This window comes from Diadema antillarum, unplaced genomic scaffold (assembly GCF_040938485.1).
Source record: "Diadema antillarum isolate AM-2024a unplaced genomic scaffold, OU_Dant_1.0 seq00000481_RagTag, whole genome shotgun sequence".
Lineage (NCBI taxonomy): Eukaryota > Metazoa > Echinodermata > Echinoidea > Diadematoida > Diadematidae > Diadema > Diadema antillarum.
The window spans coordinates 243,760-259,298 of record NW_027271445.1 but is presented as its reverse complement, the minus strand read 5'-3'; the positions used below and the strand labels follow the sequence as shown (position 1 = coordinate 259,298).

Here is a 15,539-nt window from a genome sequence, read left to right as displayed (position 1 = left end):
AATTTTGAAACTCTGTACCTAGTATACCCAATTTATAGTTGTTCATATGTAAAAGTCTGAAAATCATCCGGAGGTCTCCTTTCAATCATGAACATGGTTGCAGAATGGGTGTGAGCTGCATGTAGGATTTTATTGCGAATCTCTAACGTTCGCTCTGTTGGCAGTTGTCTAAGCAGACCTACGCAGAGACCCCAACTCTCCCGCTTTCGACGGAGGATCTCCTGCCGAAAGCCCATTTTTGCAAAATTTCCTGTTCTCCCGCTTGAGATTTAATTTCTCCCGCTTTAAATGATTTCTTACTTAGTGTCATCGTATGTTGAAAAATAAGCCTTAGATACCATGAGATAGCATCTAGAACCCCAGAGCTGGACCCCGGCCACAAAGAACTTCGCGCACATCAAGTTGGAGTCTCCCGTTTGCTAGGGGTTTCAGGCGGGAGAATCTCCAGATGAGAAGGTGCTTGAGGTTGGAGTCTCTGCCTACGCTGTAGTATAGTTTCACATGTAATGCACAGGCGTCATGAGGTAACGACATAGTCCAGCAATGTTTCATGAACAACAAGAGCGATGAATGTGTAATACTTTTGTTTATGCTTATACAAGTGTATAGATCTTTTAATAAAAAATGCTACAGGAAGCTAAAAAGTTTTTGACTTGATTTTAGTTCTGCATTAAAAAGAAACACAAACGTACATGTAAGTAGGCCGATATACATGTGACGTAATTTGATGCGAGATATTGATGGACGTCTCTGAAAGCACAGTATTCTATGAAAGGTGCCTGCATTCAAATATGACAAAGAAAATCACATTAAGAAAATACGGTAGTAGGCCCCTAATGGCCATCCAAGAAGAGGAAAATGAAGAGGCGATATAGATAAAGTGAAATTTAGCCCAGAATGGGAAGGTGGATGCAATTTATGTTACTGTATGTATCATCACGTATAGTCGGCTGAACCAAATTAGGTGTGTGGTGTGAGTTTTTGCGCGCGTGACTGTGTATGTAAAGTTGATAATGGATACTTGTATTACAGACGATTATTATACGCCCCTATTACGCCATCAAAACTTCAAAAGAAAACAAGGTGAAGTACACTTTACAGTACTTACGAATCTAGATATCAGGCATGCATGTTTATGCTGTCACAAGGTGACGTGGAGTTTCCACTTCCCATCAGCCGTCACATGTAGCGAATACATTCTTTCGATGTGTCCGTTAAAGGGAAATACTATTCAGTGTTTGATTTAGTACAGACAGCATAATACTTGGTCCACTAAAGAGAGATTCAATTCAGCGCAATGTTTCAGTTAAGTTCAACAAGTATGAATAGAGTCAAGTAAACAAGACTGCAAAATAGTAACCAAAATCGACCCAACACCAGAAAGCAGTATTCATAGAACAGAATTGTGAAGTCATTATCATCTATCCAAAATTAAAGAACTGTAGAATTGTATAGCTTCCGCGATGTTTTCAGGAGATATCAATATCAGTTACAATCGCATAGGCCTGCGGAATAAGAATTTAACGATGTTGCTATCGCCTCTTTATCTTTTAAATAGCATTTAAATGAAAAAATAGGACTTTGTGTCAATAATTTACCATTGAAATTAATCCTCTCTGAAGGTATCCATGCAGAATTATTCAAGCTCTAGAATGATATGATACGACAATCATTCCTATTTCTTTTAAAGAATTTATCCATGGTCCAAAGTTATTCCACATAATATGCGCAAGGGGCTGGGAGATTTTCGAGGCTATGACGTCATCAACCCATCTAATCGTATAACGTGCGACATGTAGGACTTATTGTACTATTTCGTGCAGACGTGTCAAATTTTGAATTGATCACGACGTGGAATTTTCCTACCACGCGTAATTTCGAATCTAGGGAATCGTGGATATCATGGACAGAGGAGGGCATTATATAATGGCACGCACAGAAAATTTCATTTTCTACTTACCGCCACTTGACGTCACGTTCATGGTCTCCATGTCCCCACATTATTGTGTGTGGTCCCGTAACTGAGAGTTTTTCTCACCCAGATTGAAATGTTAAAGGGATGGTACAGTATTGGTGGAGGCGAGGATTAGCCTTTTAACTCTTTGCGAGATACCAAGAAACCACTTATGAAATAGTGCAGAGCACACCATTCTAAGACAAATTCAAAGTTTATTTGATGAAAATCGGTTTTGGAATGGCTGAGACATCCAAAAACAAAGTAAAATAAAGCGATCGTAACAAAAGCTGGGTCCCACCTTTTATTTGGATTACTCTGTTTTGGGTATCTCAGGTATTTCAAAACCAATTTTCATCCAATACACGTTGAATGCCTCTTGGAATTACATGATCTTTCATATTTCATAGGAGGTTTCTCATTATCTCACCCAAAACTGTTAGAAACCTGAAGTTATAGGTCTCAACCAAAACTATACTATCCCTTTAAAGAGATACTTCGCACATGTTGCCACATTTTCTTTTGTGTTTTTACCGGGAGGTATTGATCTGTTGCCTTGCAATATGATCTACCTATATACGCTTTAGCTGTAGAAGATGATAAAGCATGAAAAGTATTATCATGGATGTGTAGGTTCTGATCGCTTGCTACAAATTGTGACAAAATCGAATTTGATGTCAATAACTCAAGACGACCAAGGCAAACACATTGCCCCCCTCAAAATGACTTAATGAGGAGCAGCAATTATTATAACACCAAAGGAAAATGTATGGATACACCTATTTCTCCGCGCTTTGGTAGACTGGTTTACTGAAATGTACATCGTTCTATAATACATACAGGCATACTTTTTTATAAAGTCGTACAAATTTGATAACTATAGACAACCAGAAATTTTCCCTTAAGGCTTGCTTGACATAGCATCTGGTGATAAGTAGTAACTTAATTTTTAAGAAATAAGCTGTAAGCCTATTTTCCAGATACGGGAGAATAGGTTAGCTCGATTTTAGATCCATTAAAAATATTTGAGTACATTATTGTAACTTGTCTATCGCTGGAATAGGGGATCATGTAGAGGCAGAGGAAGCTTGAACCAGATTAGCTGTGTGACACATTAAAAAAAAAATAACCATTGATTTAATATGTGTGACTGGTTTTTATTGAGCGTGAGCGGGAGTAGACGACGTGATGATAGGCTCTTGCCAAGTTTGCGCCCATCTTCATGACACGAACGATGCAATCCTCCATAGTAAATGCATCTAGCACTTGCTAAGAGACAAAGCCCCGCCCTCAGTCTTCCTCTCCCCCACCTCCTCCCCGGTGCCGATCCTTTCGCGTCCAGGAATACGCCCACCAATCAGACTTTTCATCTCAAACAATGAACATCTTCAGCAGTGAGTGGAAAGGAACTTACCAAACGGCAACAGAGTCAGCAACTGTGATTGCTGAAGGAATTGTGTTCTTCATTCGGGAAGGCAGTGTGTGTATGTTTGTTTATTTAAAGGTAAAATACTGTACGACCGTCTTCACCGAGGACGATGTGTCAAAAAACAAAACAAAACAAAACAAAAACAAAGCAAAAGTAATTAAAAAAAAGAACAAACGATAAAATGAACGACTTACCACTTTACACTACTTCCAAGTTCATGCATCTGTGCTTGCCATACCAAGACTCTCGTCACAGACCGGGGTCACAGAAAGCCAGATGGAACAATGTAATAGCTTTGTTAAGTTGTCATCTGCTAATATGGTTCCCCATCGAGACCAATGCACAAAATGCATTGTGTATGAGATGTGTTACAAGGTTGCACTCAGATGTATAGAATTCTTAAACTCCTCTACAAGATATCAAGAGCAGGCGACTGCCTCGCCAAAACAATGTAGTTTCCCTAACGTCAAGAACAGGATAATGCAGCCTCCAAAATGGAGTACAATTTTGTAAGGATATTGAACCCTCTTCAAACACGACTATTTATTGTTTTTATCGAGCCGGTATTTCTTATTTTCTAATGGAATTTTACAAAATTCATTTGATAGGCCTATCTTTGATTGCGACGATATAATTTGTCTCAGAAAGACTTATCAAATTATTTGTTTATTCGGTTTCTCAATATTGATATCACCAAGTTGTCAAACTGAGCCCCCCTGGTGTGAATACTTTCTTTTTATTAGATTCATTACGTGATGAAAAATACCTGTCATGCCTTCATCACTTGACGATTACCTTTGACCTTCTATTACGAAAAACAAATTGCATTCAAGTGTAAGCTATGCATGACTATCAACGACTGGAGATTGTGTGGAAAGCTTTCCAGACAATGGGTAATTCAAAATCCATTCTGTTTTTCACTGAAATTATCTGAATGTTTACGTAGCGGCGACATGGATTAAAACAAATATTAAATCATCACCCGAGAAGAATGAAGTCAATTTAGGAGAAGGTTTATAGTTACCAACTAAACTCCACCTGGCATCACCCGGTATTGTGTCACTCGAGTCCAAAAGGGCATCACACTTTTCAAACGTAGTCATTCCTCTTCATCGTGCGTATGAGGATGATTTGGAAGGTGGTAGGAAGGAAATCTGTTATTCATCTTAAAATCTTGAAGTATGAGGTCCATCTAGGTCAATCTTGTCCACATCACGCTTCCCACGAAATTCATTCACTTAATTTAATTTGATTTCATTTCATTTCATTATTTCATTTCATTTCGATAAAAGTACAGAGTACAATGTGACATTCTGATCAGACACATCTTTTTTCTCTCAATAGGAGACATCTGATCAGTCACATTTTCTTTTTTAAGTAGAGGGGGTTGTAAATCAGAGAAACACCTTTTTAACGATCGCACACACCCACCATAGTGAGAAATGTAAAACACAAAAACGCAATTACAAAGAAAAAAAAATCATTCGGTAAATACATTTAATTCGTGGCTATCATGGAAAATCACATATGAGTCCCTTCGTGGTTAGACATTTGGATGTCTATAATTGGTTTCTTCTAAGAACCCAGTCAAACTCTGAGTCATGTAGAATGACCACATGTAAGATGATAAATACATTACCAAGGAGGCCGACACAGAACTACCAAAATCGTTTTGGGCGAAATCTGTTTGAAAGGCAGTTCTTTCAAAACGCGATAAAAACGCAAACACTTCCTAGAAAGTCACCGCCCTTTGGCAGTTGGGATCTGTTATGGATAGACGTCTGTTTTTGTATATATGCTCTCTAAATTTGACTGCGTTTTCACCTTTCTAACTCTGGAATGTGAAGATCAAGTACATTTGGCCCTCTTTCCCTCCCCCTCCCTTTCTCTCCCTCTGATCCTTTCTGCAAACTGTCATTCACTATGATACAAGGACAAACGAATTTAATCGAGAAAAGATTCTCCGAAAGTTTTTTTTTAAATGTCTGTAGCTAAGAATTTTCATTTTCATTGCATTATGTATATTTTTATGATACATTTCGTGGGAAATTTGATAATCATATCCCAATCTGCAGAATTTCTGGCAAAGGTCATGTCAGTTTGCTTTGAAAATCAGAGAAGAATCCAAGCAAACTTCTAGACAACGATGAGGAAAGGAGTCTGTTCAGCCTATCCGTTCTACAATATTTCACCAGAAAAGGTGGATTCGAAAAAATAAGGTGATGAATATCGAATGTTGAATTTAACAAGATACAATGAAATAATTGCAACTTGCATTAATTAATAAATCATTTAGGTTCTTTTCTTTTGATCATGGAATATGGTAACAGATAAAAATGTGTTTTTATAGTCGAATATATTGAAAATCATGCTCGTCTTTTGGATTTGTCTTTCATTCTACATTCTACATGTAGCCCATCAGTGAGGGTTTTCAACGGAGAGGGACTGTAGTTAGTAGATCATTCCTTACAAAATCCTGTCTCTCCCCCCCCCCCCCCTCTCTCTCTCTCTCTCTCTCTCTTCTAATCTGTGGAAGAGTTGTCTAGTATAAGAACTTACTTGTTCCCAAGAATACATGTACAGAGTCAGTAATCTGCTATCATGTTTTATAAAGGATGAAAAAAAGCGTTATGTTTATTTCATATTTAGGATAAATTTGTCTTTACCAAATGCACATTTTTCCATCATTAATAATATGGGGGAGATAATGAAGAAGATGATATAAATCGAGTAAAGGATGATAACTACCTCAAACACGGTATGAAAGATATTACTTTGATGGGCAGGGTCATCAGTAAGCAGACTCTCTTGATTTGTTAGGTTGTGTCCATACTTTTTCTAGGACTAAAGAAGAAGAACCATGATTGTTAGGTGTCAGAGCATATAAGTATGGATTTTACAATATGATAATAATGATAGTAGTAATAGTTGCAATTTATATTTCGCCAAGTCTGGTAAATGAAATACTCGAACCGCACTCGAAGATGTGAGTATGAAGGTAAGATAGAGAAATCGGAGAAGTTCAAACATCGTGAAACAAATAAGTTTTCAATAGATTTCAGTATTACTCCCAAAAGTCATTGTTATGTGAATGCGCATCTCTACATTAACGCGATAAGGCTTTTATCACAATTACCAAAATTGATACCTGGTGGTAGTTGCGACTCTGTTGCAACTCCATAATCTGCCTTTTTGATTTGTCAGTAATTCATTTCAAGAAGAAGCAGAAGGTCATGACTCCACAGATGGTCATCATTAGAAAAGGAACAATGTCTCCATGTTGTGATGTCTGTCTCCCGCCACTTGCCCGCTGGCATGTTCTGGAAGAAAGTTCCATTGTTCACTTCGAGCTCTGCCCTTATGGACCGTGCGTGTATGGGTATGGTGTGGATGGGGTGGGTGATAGGGTGGGGAGGATTTTAGAGTAGCGATCGGATGACACACCGTTAAGGCATCAAATATGATTAGTTTGTCAGCAGTAAATGAATAAGTAAATAAATGAATTAATAATTAACTAACTAACTAAACAAATGAATAAATTAATTGATTGATTAATCAATTAATAAAGATAGAAATTCATATACACATCAGAAAATGTCCTCATTCATTAGTGCAATAACAGATCATCAAAATGTCAAACAAAAACATTATAATTAATGCTCAAATATTGGAAAACATGTTCAAGAATACCAGCACAAATTTTCTAAGTCCAATTGCATTAAGTTTATGTGAGATAATTTAGCATGACCAAAGAGCTATGACTGTAGGATGGGTCCATGAGAAGATTAGTAACATCCAGATTTCAGATGTCATGTTATAAGTACAATAACCAGTATTTCTGTATTCTGCACACTTAAATTGGGCAATGTTAGCAAGAATGATAATGTTACAATGGTAATCATGAGGATTGACATGGTCCCACTTAGCCAGTGCAATATTCCTCTACAACTTACTTCTCTTCGATCCATGGGTCTCACGACTGTCATTATCCCAGCCGTAGCAGGTTCCCACGTAAGCACCTGCATATGGACGAAGAGGCACATCGTGACACATTGTCCATGGTTGAAAGCGAACGGGAAGGATTCGAACTCAGGCCCTCGCATTTGGAAGGCTTGGACCATTTTCTCTAATCCACGGGAAGAATCTGCTATACTTTTCCACGCCAGTTAACACACAGGAGGGTATTACTTTTCAAACAACTGACATTTCGCGAAACGTATTGACATCATCCTTTATATGATTTGAATGCATATGTTCGTCTCTAGGTTTGTTGTTGTTGTTTTTTTTTAAATAAGAAAATCAGTGCTGTACAATTTACGGCAAACATTCACCCATTTCCATACACACATTTCCACTTTTCAAATATTACTCAAGAATTTTGTTCAATTGGCTTTCTGTTATAATTCAATTTATATTTTTGATATGAAAAAAAAAGAATGCAGAAATTCAGAATCAATAAATCACTCAATCAATGCGTACTGCGATAGGGCGAAGTCCTCTAAGTGGGGAGTGTACATAGGCTTCTCTCAAAGACACCATTGCACACATCAAGCGTGTATAGTTCTGAACTTTTAAGATAGGAAAACATGAGACATGCCTGGCCCCTAATGCTACCCCTCCCTCCCCACCTCCCCCCCCCCCCAAAAAAAAAAAAAGAAATAAAAGAATGTTAAGAATGCTCGCTGGGAAGATGGTTGGATTTAACGAACACGCTTAACCTCGTCACTCATGAATTCATCGTTCTCATCTCACAAAACCACACAACCATACTTGGACAATGTTGTTCCCAGCAAATCTCGAACAGTGGAAAGAGTAATTCCTTAAAGTGAAATCCCCTCATTTTGAATAAACTGCTTTTCTTTTACCAAGTTTTCCTATCTTTCTGATTCATTGACGTGTAATTTCTCCAGGAGACATTATGCTCGTCTGCTATGTATACATTGGAATAAATGCCTGTGAGCGTCATATGTTCTGATACAAAATATATTGACGATAGTTTTTCTATCAAGAACATTCAAAAGGTTAATGTGACGATACATGGACAAAGTATGAGGGAGGTACGATTCTGGTGACCTTATAATCGTCCTACATTTTCAGTTATCTCGCGAGCTCCATTTGACATTCATAGTCGTGACTTTCTCATCAAGTTGTTGAAAGATTTTTATCATTTAAATCATTTGCGAGTTTTTCTTTTTCATCAGGATAGTAAGTCATGAAATGAAAAGTTGTCATCAAACGAGCCTTCTGTTGAACAACCGGGGCACAACGTCACTCGGCACACGAACGCAAGGGACCCCACGCACTGGCCGTCCGTGTGTCACGCCGATGTTGGGCGGTTTCCCTGGTAGCGGGCAGAGGGAACGCTCCATCTCCACAACTGTGACTTTAATCGAATCAGAGAAGCAGTGCGCGTTGCGGGCCTAAACGGTTTACCCCCAGCCCCCCTAGGAATTCAGATCCTACCCTACATGAACCTGATGCACGGTTTGCGGTTGATAACCGCAGTGCTGTTTACCACACTTGGCCTTACCCCTCCGACCCCCAGTTTCGACTTTCATCTTCGCTACCCAATCATCCTCTTTAACCCTTACGTGTATACTCGTTTCCGTATGGATTCTCGATCTCCTGGCTATCAATAGCTTAGATCAAGACCTTAGTGTTTCTCGGATTGGATAAAATGTCATCATCAATGCGTTATTAGCATCGACATGATTATGATCTCTCTGTAATTCGCTGTGAAGAAAGGAAAAAGAATCACATTTGATTTCCCGACACCCAATCCTCTTGCTGCAATCTGGAGGTATTAAGCCCGTGATTTCACTTTGAATCCCTATAGCCGCCCACGAGCCTCTCCGACGCTCGCCGACAAATGCTAAAGGTGCATTACACCTCCGGTCTCTTTTCATTTGGCTCATTTCGACCATCCTTTGAAACAGGGTGGAAAAAGAGATGGGAACAAATGCTATCCTTTGAAGGAAAAGCAAATGATAAGTCTCCAATAGATTAGTTTTCTGAATTATTGTGCCACAACAGTTTTATTCCATATTATTACACGGTACATATCATACCTGTACCTACATTTCCCGGAGATAGTCATCTGCTTTCTCCAGGCATGGTTACTTCTCCGTATTTCTCCATTTTCTCGTGCGTTGTCTTATTTTTTGTTTACGCTAACCTACCTCAATCTTCTAATGTTTCCCATTCTGTAAGTCTCTCCACTCTTCCTCCCCTTTGTCTTCTCTTCTTTTCTTCTGCCCTTCACCCTCTCTCTCTCATTCTCTCCCTCTCTGTAACTCTATTAGCATCTTTCGCACTACCACCCAGTCGTTCCTCTTTCTGGCCTTTTGAGAGAATCAGCCAACAATGGGGAAATTACTTGCGTCATATGGCGCTACTGATATCGTTGAAGCCTGATTCGCAATGGCTGTCAAACCTGCCGTTCCCTGACGTGCTGGTATGTCAGAGCGCAAAACTCGCAGGGCACATGAAGGAATTTACCTTGGCACACAATTCGATCAGTCACGTGTCAGGTTTACCAATTTTCTCCTCTGTTGTCATGTTGTGATGTTATGCGAGCGAGTGTGCGAGAACGCCTCTGTGTAGAGTATGCGTGTGTGTGTGTGCATGTGTGTCTGTGTGTGTGCGTACGTGTGTGTGCATGTGCGTGTGTGTGTGTGTGTGTGATGGATACTTTCATACAACTTGTCAATCTATCACAGCGTCGATTGTCTCATGACAATCCGAATGAACGAGCGAAAGCCGGGCATTCAAGGTGAAAATCATTTCATATTTACGGAAATGTCGCTCGCTGGTCGCTCCCATTCGGCGGAGGCATGTAAATGCGATTAGCATGATTGTTCGGCTCTTCCTACTGGGGACCTGCCGAACATGGTGCTGGGCCAAAGAGGGGCGTCGCAAATGATTGCATCGTAAGACACTCTTGGATCGTGGTCTATGAGGTAGAGAGACAGCCATATTTCAGGTCCAGTAGCTCTTGCCTGCTCGTCAGCTCCGTGTACTGACGAAGAAAAATATTGCGGCGTCTCTCATCAAAGAATCATCCACAATGTCCAGCTCCTCATCACATCCTCTGCAAGCCTGCATCGTCTGTCTCGTGTTGCTATGCAACTGCATCCACCTCTGGGCAACGCCGACCCGCATTGCAGAGTGGCCCAAACTGCAACTCTTCGGTGAAAATGCTCGTGTGACTCTGAGTCGAGAGATCCGCAGATCGACGATGTCGATGGCAGCGAGTAACCATCCGGAAGTCGCACCCGGTCTTTCATCTTCCCCATCTTCCACGAAATCCTCGTCGAAATCGAAGATGGCTTCGTCGTCAACTTCGTCGTCGATGTCGACTCCGCCGTCGTCTACAATGACATTTGGATGTGCAAGTTGCAAACTGCGAGGTCAGGATGGTAGTTACCCCGGAGAGCAAGGTTCGAGACCATCGACGATGACGGCAACTGAGAAGCAACTTAGGATCCAAGCCCTCAAGCGGCAGATTCTCGACGCCCTAAACCTCTCAGAGCCTCCGAAGCTAAAAGCAAATCCACCAACGATCAGCCAAGATGTCATGGAGAAGGTCTTCGGTGAATCGGAAAATGCCAACAACAAAGCTGATGACAGGGAAGACGACGACACCGACATCATGGACAGGGACTTCAAAGAAAAAGACAAACAATTCATACTAGGAGTGGCAGGTAAGACGATTACTCTAAACGGGCTTAGGTAAGAAAAGAGGGCCACGTACTAGATATTTTGAAAGGAAAGAGGCTAAGACATGGTAGTTTCCAGTTATATCTCGGGTTAATAATCGAGAGCATTTGAAATTGACTTTTGATGACAATATCCTCCCAATGTTAATAAAATGAGCCATCAGCAAACAGCAGAAAGTGAATCGCAGCAAGGACGTGTGGGCATGCGTGGGCGGGACAGTGTGTGTATAGGGAGCCCGGACAAAAAGTTCCTCGGACAAACTGACTAACGCAGTGTCGTTGGGTTGATCGTTAAGAAGATAGATTCTATGCTCGTCATGATACAAGCAAAGCATTTGACAAAAGGAAACATCAACACTTGTTTGTATTATCACATCCTGTGAATCAAATGAACCGAATCATATTCATCGTAATTATGATGACGATTTGATGCTACACAATGCAGGAGACATGATTCTATCATTTTGACATCCGATTTTATTGACACAGTTACACGAAAGCAAAACAAACCTACGAAAAGATGACAAAAGACTTTGTCGTCACTTGCAAGTCAGAGAGAGATCAACAGAAAGAGAGAGAGAGAGAGAGAGAGAGAGAGCAGTGGGAGAATTGCGTTGATTGGTCAGCCGCGTGTCACGTGACACCGAAAACTCTTAGATCTTTGCTTAGTAGAGCACAATGTTTTATTACGCCCAGGTGCGGTTAATACTTTCACCTTTATAGTACATCTGCGCATTGATGAAAGGGGGCGTAGGTTTCGCCACGTATTTGGTGAGAAAACATTCCCTCCCCACCCTCGAGAGAGACGAAGGCCTGTTGTTGGTTTTTCTTTAAACATAAATATAGGGGAGACTGTCGCAGGTCAGATCTCCCCCTGAATCAGTAGTGGTGCAGCAGCTAAATGTACTTCCCAATCGAACCAGGAGCGTGAGCCACAGATGTAAACAAACGAATCTTCCAGAACTCGGTGAACGTCGAATCCTCCAGGAGCTATCAACGGGTTGCTGTTGCGAGGGAACTGCTCATCCTGCGAACTTCCCATTTTCCTCTTTCCTTCACAAAATTTGATACCTGTCATTTAATGTGGAAGCCTTCGCGGAAGTTAAGTTGTACACAACACATATTTGCACACACACACACACACACACACAAGTAATACAATATATTTATACGTACAAACTTACATACTTTTACATTCTATACATAAGGATAATTTGTATACACACATTCAATCGGTGTTTTTTTTTTGTCTGTTTGTCTGTTATATACAGTAATGTATCGGCTTTATGCGTTCAGTTTATTTACACTACAATTCTCACCTCATCAAATTTCAATAGGTGTCTGTCATCGCCATCATATCATTGTTTCCGCCTTGTACTTTCCACAAATACTTCGTACCTGGAAGGAATTATAATATTTCAGTAATTTTGCATCCTTTTATGGCCCTAAGGTATATACTTCTACCCAGAAAAGACAACCACTTTGCAACTGATTGACAGTAAATTTTGAATAGACAACCACTTGTTGTTGTTTTTTACCGATGCCCTCCCAATTGATAGTTTTTCAAAATCTGACGTGGACGAATAACGAGCGTGACTTTTGGCCTGAAATATATTTATTTGACACAAACACACCTCAAGAATGGAAAGGATTCCTCTTTGAATCTGGAAAATTCACAAATTTTTGCCCCTTTATTTTCGTCAGGATCGATATATCCTCGTTTGGTTCATCTCATGCTCCTCCCGCATGACAAAAGTTACGATCATCGTTAGTTGCCTTTTTGTTCTTTGATGGATAGAGCTTGCCGAAAGAAAAGCTTTACTGATGATAATAATGACGATAATGATAACATTACGATGACGATGACCGTGATAGTAATATCAATTATGATTCTAATATTGACATCAAGTGTGATGGTTATATAAACGTGAAAGTTTTAAAAAAGCTCTTTATCAAAGACGCATAATCTCATTCGTGAATAAAGTCTTTGTATCTGTTCTCTTTCACGAATATTTCTCCCTTTAAGGACCAGCGAACGGCATTGGCAACGACTTGGCGGTGAAAATGAGCTTTTTCCTCTCGGAGAGCGTACAGGTGGCGGATGTCGTGGACGGGAAGCTGTGGATCCACGTTTTAAATTCGACTAGCGCCATCAGGCGGTCTGTCGTGGTGACGCAGAGGTTGGCGCAGACAAACATCGTCGCTTCTCATCGTGTCAATGACACCGGCGGATGGATCGGCATCGATCTGTCGCCATCCTGGTCGTCTAGTGAACCAACCGTCGTGTTCGAAGTGACCACAGATCCCGCCCACGAGGCCACGATCAACATGACTGCTAGGCCGATTCTGGAAGTGAGGGTGTTGACGCGCGTGCGGCGCGACGAGGTGCATCGACGCGCGCGCCGCGGAGCGACATGCAAGTCGAACAATCCGTCCACGTGCTGTCTGCAGGCGTTCACCGTCACAAAGACAGAGTTGGGCTGGGACTGGCTCATCCATCCGACAGAAATGGTCGTGAACTATTGCCGTGGCTCATGTGACTCCGGCATCTACCACATGTACAACCACTCCGACATCATGTACACACGTGGTATGCTAGAGACCGACCCCAGCTTGCGCGCACTCCTAATGCCGTGCTGTACATCGAAACGACTGGCGTCAGTTCAACTGATTTACTATCAAGATGGATCGGCAATGACCACAAAGAACATACCAAACCTGAAAGTACTGGAATGTGGATGTGCGTGATCTCTTCATCCGAATAAGACATGACGCTATCATTTCCGTGTTTGTCTGATTTCATTTCTTTCTGCATTATACCAAAGTCGTAGCATGAGGCACTGTAAGGTGTATTACTTTTTTAAGCCCTTTTTTCTACCATGTACAGACTGCGTGTGCCGTCCTTGTCTAACATCTGACCTAGTGCAAAGGGATCTTCTGAAATCAGAAGCGTATGAATGAATGATGTTAGATTAATGTCAGCCCACAGTCGTATCATAATTGCTTACAGTATGAACACATGCCATGGATTTGCGATTGAGTTATGTACTGTATCAATTTTGTGTGTGAAATTGAGGTCATGCCTGGTGTTGCAAAACTGCTCTGGTGACATTATCCACTTGATACCTTAATTCATATTGTCACTCTTTAAAAAGCTACATTAATATCAAAGTCAGTGATATTATTATTACTATTATTATTGTCATTATTGTTATTACAATAATTATTACTGTCATTATCAGTAACGTTGTGATTAAAGTTACTTTTGTATTTGTCTTTTGACTGGATTTTCATTCAATGAAAATAATATTGTGAAAAAGAAGATGATATTCTATTTAATAGCAGTCGCCAAGGTGGATAACGGGCTGGGATGTATCAGGGCAATTACCCCCGGAGGACAATTTACCCTCGGGTAAATACTGGTTAGTGATAAGGTTAGAGTAAAGATTAGGGTTGGAGTTAGGTTTAGGATTAGAGTTTTGGTTAGGGTTAGGATTAGTTTCAGGATTAGGATTAGAGCTGGGGTCAGGGGAAGGATCTGGGGTAATTGTCCAGGGGGTAATTGCTAGAGACCCGGCTGAGAACTTGCGTTTCCTATGTCAACGCGTCACACACCAGTCCCGATACCGATCACTCACAGCGACATTTACCAAAGATTTAGTGGCCAATTTTATATTTTTCTAAATCCTCCCCACCCATCCCCCCCCCCAAAAAAAAATATATATATAGAAACTACACGGAGAGAAGATCATTATTCCCTTTAACCTGCTCTTTTTATTTTTGCTATTGGATTTCATTCAAAGAAGTGATGGAACCATGGGTTTCGACATACAGTATCTTCAAAATAATTGGCTGACTTTGGAATTGTTAGGGATGGCGATTAACATTAACATTAAAGCATGACATAATTATGTCAAGCGTGAAACAAAATACAAACAAAATCAACCCATGTAAGCACTCGTTGGAGTGCACGTAATAAAGAAAAGGGTTAATTGAAAATGGGACAGATTCATGTTATAGCTATAGGTTAGATGGCATTAATCTAGTATGAGAAAATAATTATCGGTATATTTTAATGAACATCACATGGTTAACACTCAAGCTTCTCAGTTCAGTATTCTACGGAAATTGATAGAAAGAGGTATGGCATCAGCAGATATTGATTATTTCTTCAAAGCATGTTTCGAGAACAGGATTGTCATCAGAACATCATTGCTATCCACCAAAGGAGCATGTTACTGACTTCATTAAGGAATGCTCGTGAAGAGTATTGCATTTGTAGACATGAAATGAATGTGATATGATAATAGGCTTATCTGTTGGACATCAATTTTCACGCCAGCCAGTGCTCATACTCAAAAGTATTACATGTACGATGCTAGCTCTTTTGCTGAAGATTGCATACTGTCCCATAGTGCAGGGTGACGCACAGGTAGAT

General features: G+C 40.4%; 1 protein-coding gene across 1 annotated transcript; it reads left to right on the top strand.

The window, feature by feature from the left end:
* Window positions 1-10,155: 10,155 nt before the first annotated feature.
* Window positions 10,156-14,308, top strand: LOC139733477 (growth/differentiation factor 8-like). The gene is made up of 2 exons (XM_071644291.1): window positions 10,156-11,086; window positions 13,128-14,308. Exons 1-2 carry the CDS (start codon window positions 10,450-10,452, stop codon window positions 13,847-13,849), a joined length of 1,359 nt encoding a protein of 452 aa, XP_071500392.1. The 5' UTR covers window positions 10,156-10,449; the 3' UTR covers window positions 13,850-14,308.
* Window positions 14,309-15,539: the final 1,231 nt, after the last annotated feature.

Excerpts from the sequence above, each read along its gene's own strand:
- LOC139733477 (XM_071644291.1), top strand. The coding sequence starts at position 10,450 with ATGTCCAGCTCCTCATCACATCCTCTGCAAGCCTGCATCGTCTGTCTC. Across the intron at positions 11,087-13,127 it reads ATTCATACTAGGAGTGGCAG|GACCAGCGAACGGCATTGGC; the intron begins GTAAGACGATTA and ends TCTCCCTTTAAG.